General features: G+C 39.6%; 1 protein-coding gene across 6 annotated transcripts in view; it reads right to left on the reverse strand.

The window, feature by feature from the left end:
- G2E3 (G2/M-phase specific E3 ubiquitin protein ligase) overlaps positions 1 to 8,934 on the reverse strand; it is an 84,320-nt gene that overhangs the window by 23,010 nt on the left and 52,376 nt on the right. For all 6 annotated transcript variants that reach the window (XM_015565481.1, XM_015565480.1, XM_015565478.1 and 3 more), the window contains 2 exons: positions 6,470 to 6,777; positions 4,987 to 5,168 (listed from right to left, as the gene is read on the reverse strand). In XM_015565481.1, coding sequence (XP_015420967.1) covers positions 4,987 to 5,168; positions 6,470 to 6,777 — 490 coding nt within the window. The remainder of the gene's footprint in view (positions 1 to 4,986; positions 5,169 to 6,469; positions 6,778 to 8,934) is intronic.

Consider the following 8,934-nt stretch of genomic DNA (forward strand, 5'->3'; position numbering starts at 1 on the left):
GAAGGGGGTGGCGCCGCAACCTCCCCATCAACGCTGCCTTGAGTGTGACAGGGGGCGGTGCCCCAACCCCCTTAATCGGCCCTACCCTGAGTGTGACTGAGGGTGGCATCGAACCTCCTGATCTGCCCTGCTCTGTGTATGACAGGGGGCGGCGCCTCAACTCCCCAATCGGCCTTGCTCTGAGCCTGACCAGGGGCTGCACCTAGGGATTGGGCCTGCCCTCTGCCGTCCGGGAGCAGGCCTAAGCCAGCAGGTTGTTATCTCCCGAGGGGTCCCAGAGTGCTAGAGGGCACAGGCCTGGCTGAGGGACCCCCCCTTCCCCCCGAGTGCACAAATTTTTGTGCACCAGGCCTCTAGTTTTATATAAGAGATTTGAACATCGGCAGTTTTTGGTATCTGCACGAGTTGGAGATCCTAGAACCAGTCTCTCGCAGATACTGAGAGACAACTGTAGTTAAGTTTGGGCAAACAAAAAATTATATGTGGATTTCTGACTGTGTGGGGTTAGGTGCCCATAACCTCCATATATTGCAAGGTCAACCAAACTGCCCAATGCAGGAGCTGCCATGATGCATACTGGCCATTTAAAAATAAACAGCACCACTGACCTGGTGCCAACAAATGAACATTAGGCTTCCCCCAGTGGGACACAGGCCTCGCCACCACTCTGGAGTGAAACCCCACCAAATCGCAGCCAACATTCCCTGGCGCAAAATGTAGCCCACAGCCCAGCCCAAAATGGTGGCTATGGATGCCCGATAATGACATCACATAGCAACGCCTGGTTTCCTTTCCCTAGCGACTAGCCTCCTTGGAGTTTGTTCAGCCCAGCATCCTGACTTGCTTTATAGCCAGGTACAAACATTTTACAGTTTAACCAAATGTTTGTGAAGCATTTCCCCATGCCTCATCTCATTTGATCTTCATAGAAGTCCTGGAGTAGAAGATAGGAGACTCAGTAGAATCCTACAATCTTTTCATTAGCAAGATGGGAATAGGAATATTAAAATATTTCTTCTAATTAATTTCCTTTTAATGTGCATGAATCCATGCACCAGGATACTAGTATGTTATATATTTATTTATCTCCTGTCTTCCCTCTAAAACAGTGGTTGCCAACCTTTTGGACCTCACAGACCACCCACTGGTGACCAATGCTCTAAAAGGGAATTTCAAGGAGATAGGAATTTTGGCTCCCTACTCTGTCTTCAGTGATAAAACAGTACTGGGTACATAGTAGTTACTAAATAAACAAAGATTGCTTAGGAATACAGAAATAGAAATAGGTAAAGCCATGAGGAGAGTTGGAAGTCTTAAATGACCTAATGAATAACATGAACTTTGTTCAATAGGCAATGAGAAGCCATTGAGCACTCCTGAGAAAGCAATGTGGTCAAAATTGTACTTTTAAATTACCCTGAATAAGAATATCAGAATGATGTCCTAATTGCTTACACACAGACATAATTAAGTTTGGTATAGTAGGCACACTGAAAATAAGGAAAGGCAGATGACTTGACACAGACTGATGAAGGGAATGTGAAAGAATGAAAACAACCCCTTCTCCATCATGTCTTAGACACAAGATATCTCTTGAAAAGTAAAGGAAAATCAAGCTGAAAAATTCTGGGGAAAAAATTTAGTTCTGTTGAGCGCAATGTGCGAGCAAGAACCAGATCTTATCTTCACACAAAATCTAGGGGCTCAAAAATACAGGTCTGGGAATCATTCAGAAAGGTTATAGGTGAAAAGAAGCTTTCCAAATATTATAAAATGAGGACTGTTAAAACAACACTGAAAAATACCTCTTTCAGGGGTAGGAAGAAGAAGTATTAAAAAAGACAAATAGAGACAACCAAGATGGTGGCATGGGTAAACACCTGAACTTGCCGCGCGCAACCACATTAAAACTACAACTAAAGACAAAACGAGTATCATCCAGAACCACGGGAAGGTTAGCTGAGTGGAAATTCTACAACTAGAAGGAAAGAGAAAAGCACATTGAGTCCGGTAGGAGGAGCAGAGGTGTGGAAGTATGGAGGTAGGGAGGTGAGTGCAAAAAGGGCTGGCAGCTGGGTACGCTCTCGTCTTTTTCAATCCGGAGGGAGATACAAGCTCCCGACTGCTCTGAACTCATTCCGGGCCAGAATCTGGGGACCGAGACTCACACAGAGAGAAACTGGACTGTCTGGCATTGGGCCAGAAGGGGAGGGCGACATTCTCACAGAGGTGGTTGCAGCGGTCCTTGTTCCTGCACGGAGCGGCAGGACACAGAGACCCAGGGACCTATTGGGAGAGGGCCGACAGGCAACCATTGCTTTTTGCTCTGCCCTGGTGATTCCCTGAGAACCCACCCCACCCAATTTACAAACCCACCCAAGCTGTGTGCAGAGGTTTTTGCATACGAATAGCCTGGCCTTTCTCTGCCTAAAAACTTGTCAAACTGCAGCTGGGTCAGAGAACCCCAGAGCTTCCAAAAGAAGGCCTAAGGCTCATCAGCAGCCTGCATGGCTTCACATAGGTACCTCATCTGGGCACCTCCAAACCCCAAACAAAGAGGAGGAATCTGCAGATCTCTCTGTAGCTCCTGCTGGGTAGCCTCAGGCAGTGACTAACTTTGCACCTCCTTGGAGATCCAGTGTACCCAGTGGTCAGTGTGAGAACATCCCAGATTACAACTACAAACTACTGGATATAGAGTTCAAAACCACAGTTTTAGGTTACTCAAGAATCTTCTAGAAACCTCTGAGAAATATAGTGAGACCGTCAAGGATATGAAAAAGGACCAATTAAAAATTAAGCATACACTGACTGAAATAAAGAATAATATACAGAGGTCCAACAGCAGACTAGAGGATCCCAAGAATCAAGTCAAATATTCTAAATATGAAGAAGCAAAAAACACGCAACCAGAAAAGCAAAAGGAAAAAAGAATACAAATATATGCAGATAGTGCAAGGAGCCTCTGGGACAACCTCAAGTGTATCAACATCCAAATTGTATCTATCTCTCCCTTCTCTTCCTCTCTGAAATCAATAAAAAATATATATATTTTTTAAAAAGTTAAGAAATCCATAGAAAATAGGAAGTGAGACAATAAAGTTAGGCTTAACAAAACTAAGCCTAAATTCATTGCCCAAATCACACAGCTTATAGTTTATAGTTATTTCGATTTAAAATCTGACTTGTATGTTTTTAACCATTAACTATACAGCTAATTAAATGAGACAATGACTAGAGAGGAGGTTAATGGAAGAAAAGTTGAATGGTTTTCATTACCTCCAAATCAGTAACATGTAAGCCAAGCTTGTCAAACTCTCAGCCCACCGGCCACCAATGAATATTTTTGAAGCCCAACCAATATAATGGTATGTAAGAAACATTTTAATAAAAATTTCATAAATTTTTACGATATCCTATTATATATAACTAGAGGTCTGTTGCACGAAAAGATTTATGCAATAGGCCTTCCCTTCTCCTGGCTCCTGGCACCGGGTTTCCTCCAGAACCCGGGACCCAGGCCTTTGCTCCAGCCGGAGCTGCCTTCAAGCCTTCACTGCTCTGGCCGGAGCCAGCTTCAGTCTTCGCTCCGCCACTTCGCGCCTATGTATGCAAATTAACCGCCATCTTTGTTGGCGGTTAATTTGCATATCTCGCTGATTACCCAATGGGAGGCATAGTGAAGGTACGGTCAATTACCATGTTTGTCTATTATTAGATAGGATTAATAACAAACTACAATGTTTGCTAATGACTGATTACTATAATCGTGTTGCATTCATTTCCCTTACCCTTCTTACACACAGGCGCACCATTTGTTTCCACTAATACTAGCAGCAAATATTTAGCAGCTGATTTCCATGTCTTGGACTGACTTGTTTGGTGTGTACAACAGGAAATATTTCACTTTCGGAGAACAAGAAAAATAGGTTTATTTGTCTTACATTTATTAATTTGTGCAGTTATTCAGTGTTGGGTGAGTTAATGTTCAAGAAAAAATATTAATTTTATTAAAATGTTCTATTATTTTCTGTTAATGATTACTCATTTATTTCAGCCCTTTGTATTCAGCATGTCTCTATCAAAATAAACCTATGTTCCTATAAATATTGAAGCTTTTGTTTTTGTGCGGCCCACATAAACTTAAACCTTATTTATTTGGCCCATGTTAGCCTTTGAGTTTGACATACCTGATGTAAGCAATGATCCTTATGCAGCTAGCATAAGATAACTAAACTGAGTTTGTACATGTAACATGTGCAGTATAGGGCTCAATAAATGTTAACTCTTTTTAGGTGGGAACATTGAGTCTACCCACTAATTTACACATGGAAAAAATTCAATCTAGCACTCCTAACTCCCTATAGGAGGAATTACAAGTTTTCTGACTGGTAAACTAAGTCCTTCCTCTCTACAGATCCACTCCCTTGCAGGAAAACATACTTTTATCTGCTCTCTAGCATGAAACAAGAAACCTGCCTTATACTGTCTCCGGCAGGACAGATAAATCCATTTAGTTCTGAGAAATGTTAACAAGCCATTTTGAGCACAGACTGAAGTCACATTATCGAATTGGTTTTATCAATATTAAACTTGGCACTTTGATCTCTAGCTGTCTGACCTTTACATCTTTTTTTTTATTATTATTAAAGAACAAACATTTATTTCCTGGGGTTTTGGAGGTTGAGAAGTCCAAGATAAAGGTGTTGGCAAACTTGGTGTCTGGTAAGAGCTACTTCCTGGGTCATAGATGGCTGTATTTCAGTTTTGTCTCTATGTAGTGGAAGAGGTAAGGGAGCTCGCTGGAGCCTGTTTAATAAACACACTCTACATCTATCTTTTAACTGGTTGTGTACTCTGCTGATAAACAGAAATATTGATACCCGTCAGGTACTCCACAGAATATTATTACTCTATTGTATAGTATTTATATTCAAATCTACTTAGAATGTAGTCTACATTTTAATAAACATGCACATTTCTTACCCTGATTAAAATCTGTGCCACATCAAAGTCTGAAACATCATCTAAAGTTGGAAAGGTATTTTCTGGTCCAAAAACAAGGCAGTTAAACAAAGTTTTAGAAAAAAAACCAGGTGAAGGACCACCATGAGCCAAAGAAATGGCAAGCATTTTGCCAGCTTCATAGTAATGATTCTCTTTCAGAGCTGTAAATAGATGGAAATACATTAAATACACTTCTATTATTATTATACATCATATATAATAAATACATCTATAATAAATTAAAAATAATCTAAGCATTAGATAAATTGGAAAATAACAATTCATAAAAGCTATAACGTGTAAAATATAGATCTCACCAAAAACACACAAAATTTCTTTTTTCTGAGTATAAAGTAATAACTTATTGTAGAAAAAAAATACAGAAACTCTTAAAAAAAAACCAAACACCTATAAACCCAAAATGCCTTGAGTTAACATTATTAATTACTTAAAAGTTTTTTTGAGTTTATAATTAAATTGTGGGTAGTATATATAGTACAAATGATCTTTGGTAGTTTCTCAGTTATTTCAATCATGCTTCAGGTAATAGTGAGGAAGTTCTAGAGAATATATAGGAAGGAATTCAAATGGACTGAAATGTCTTCTCACATTCAAATTTCCTATATTATAGCAAAAATGGTATAAAAGTTACTAAAAAAGAATGCTAGAATTAACCAGAGTTTTGAGATGCCCTTTTTAATCATATTAACTCCTCCCTAGAAATAAACACATAAAAGTATCATATACATAATTGTGTAAGAAAAATTCTTGAAAGCAAAAATACAGTTAAAAATCTGTTACATGTGGACCAGAAAATTATGTTATAAAATTCGTAGGTTGTGAAGAAACATGCCAACTGCAATTTCCAAATGTCTGAACACGAAGGGCTCCGATAATCATCCATCCCATTTGCCCACTCTATTCAAATAAAATTAGAATGAATATAAAATACATTTTTAAGAAGTTGCAGTTAATTATGGAATCATTATCAAGCAGGATATTGCTATAAAGAAATTAACATTCTTGCCAAAACTGGTTTGGCTCAGTGGATGGAGGGTCGGCCTGCGGACTGAAAGGTCCCAGGTTTGATTCCGGTCAAGGGCATGTACCTGGGTTGCGGGCACATCCCCAGTGGGGAGTGTGCAGGAGGCAGCTGGTCGATGTTTCTCTCTCATCGATGTTTCTAACTCTCTATCTCTCTCCTTTCCTCTCTGTAAAAAATCAATAAAATATATTTAAAAAAATAATTAAAAAGAAATTAACATTCTTAAAGAAAATATTTCACTACAAAATTTGCTTTTAAAACTATTACTGCCCCACCCTCATTTTTCTGTGATTCTATCAGTATTTTATTAACAAAGTAAATTATACATTTTTACCACATGTATTGAATATCAATTTTAACCAGCCATCTCTTCCTTTACACATGGTATATGCAGTATGTACAATAATAAATAATTACCTTGAGAATTTAGGGACAAGTTCTTTGACAAGGACCCTTCAAACAATGGTGAGTTCTCAAGATGTTGCATTAAAAGACTTAGGAATTCTTGCTTTGATCCAGGATGCTCTGTTCCAAAATTATCATTTTCATTAACATATGCAACTTCAATTGTGTATGAAGGATTAAACTTTTGATTTCTGAATCCATTTAAGGCACTATTCCAGATATCGGCTTTGTTGATATATAATCTTTTTGTTTTTTTAATAATTTGAAATCCTAGCTCTATAATTATTGTTGAAATGTCTCTCCTAAATTTGTTGCCTTGCCTATAAAACATGAATTTAAACATAGAGGTAAAGACTCTAAAATGCTTTAAGTGACAGAGCAATATACAGTTAAAAAGAAACAAAAAAAGATTAAAAATTCTTCCCATCTCTCACCCAAAAGCAGACAATGCTGCCACTGGAACCCAAAACAGTTATTTAATAACTTTATTTCAAAATTATTGATTCTCTTTCCCCAATATCCTACCAAATTAGAATAATCTAATGTCATAACTGATTTATGAGAATGTTCATAGATGATTATCTCAAATTTGATCAATTCAGTAGATTTAGGTATAAGAAAGAGTAAGAATCTCAAACTCTGACCTTTCTGGCCAATGACTACTACACACTTATTAAACTGTACCTTATTTCATATTTACTTGATCCTTCAAAAAAAATAAAGCAAACATAGTCTCTGCTTACTATACAAGATAACTATAGGTTTAAGAAATTACAATGTATTTTTAACCATAAAGTTAACAGTAGAACTAATATTATAAAGAGAATTTGCAACCCTGCCTCAGTTTTTCCATCTGTAATTGGTATTGATGTACTTAAAATGATCCTGTTTGGGGCAATGTCATTTTCATCTTTATACATTAAGTATAAATTTTTCCCATCCTAAGACATTATAATGTCCCAATGTGGGCCAGGTTTTGTTTTTTTCTTTCTTCACACAACCCCCTACCATATTCATTAACCCAGGTTGAATGAAATCAAAATCTTTTGGAAGATAATCCTTCAAAAATAAACTGTCTTGTTGCAAGTTGATTCCTTGCTCCTGTCTGAACTGGAAATGCTATGTTGTTCTTCTAAACATGATGGCATATTAGAGCAGGTGCAAGGACTCAAACTTCCGTGGCATAACATCTTTAGAAACCTAAACATTAAAATTAAAACTAACATGAACATCTTTTTTATACTAAAAATCCTATATAATAAAGAGGTAATATGCAAATTAACCATCACGCCCTTGCACAAGATGGCTGCCCCCATGTGGTCAAAGATGGCCACCACAAGATGGCCAGCGGGCTGGCAGGGGAGGGCAGTTGTGGGCAATCAGGCCAGCAGGGGAGGGCAGTTGTGGGCGATCAGGATGGCAGGGGAGGGCAGTTGTGGGCGATGAGGCCAGCAGGGGAGGGCAGTTAGGGGCAACCAGGCCTGTAGGGGAGGGTAGTTGGAGGTGACCAGGCCCTACATGGGAGGGCAGTTAGGAGCAACCAGGCCCAGCAGGGGAGCAGTTAGGGGCAACCAGGCCTGTAGGGGAGGGTAGTTGGAGGTGACCAGGCCCTACATGGGAGGGCAGTTAGGAGCAACCAGGCCCACAGGGATCAGGCCAAAACCACCAGTCGAACATCCCCCGAGGGGTCCCAGATTGGAGAGGGTGAAGGCTGGGCTGACAACACCCTCTCCCGCCCCCCCTCCCCCGCACAAATTTTGTGCACCGGGCCTCTAGTATAAAAATATTTGTAACAAATTTTCAGTTAATACACTGGAATTTTAAAACAGCAATTCTTCACTTCTTAAATAGCATCACTTCTATTTGCAAATCTAGTTATCAAATATTTTCACAAAAATTCTCTGTCCTTCTAAATTTTAACTTGGTATTATTTTTAATAAGAAAGTACTTCCTCATGCTTACCTACTAATATTACTTATGTCTATTTTTTCCCTATTGGCAACAACAAGGCTCTATGAACTTTCTTTTATTAAGCTATACATATACTGTATTTGCCGGCGTATAAGACGATTTTTTGGCCCTGAAAAATATGCCTCCAAGTCGGGGGTCGTCTTATACGCCGGGTACACTTCAGATAGACTGCCCATAGTGCTTGCCCCGTGCCATAGTGGCCTCCCGATGCCCGCCCACTTCATTCCACATACCGTTCAGGCATCAGCAGAGCTGCTGGGTGTATGCTCGGCTGTTATGCGATTTTGCTGTTATGCCATTTTACCACACTCGCAAAATCGCACACAGCCAACCATACACCCAGTATGGTATCGCGATTCGTGATTTTGCGCTATCATACTGGGTGTATGGTCGGCTGTGTGCGATTTTGCGAGGGTGGTAAAATCGAATAACAGCAAAATCGCATAACAGCCGCGCATACACACAGCCGCGCTGCTGATGCCTGAACGGAATGTGGAATGAAGCGG

This window comes from Myotis davidii, unplaced genomic scaffold, assembly GCF_000327345.1.
Source record: "Myotis davidii unplaced genomic scaffold, ASM32734v1 scaffold21, whole genome shotgun sequence".
NCBI classification, from domain to species: domain Eukaryota; kingdom Metazoa; phylum Chordata; class Mammalia; order Chiroptera; family Vespertilionidae; genus Myotis; species Myotis davidii.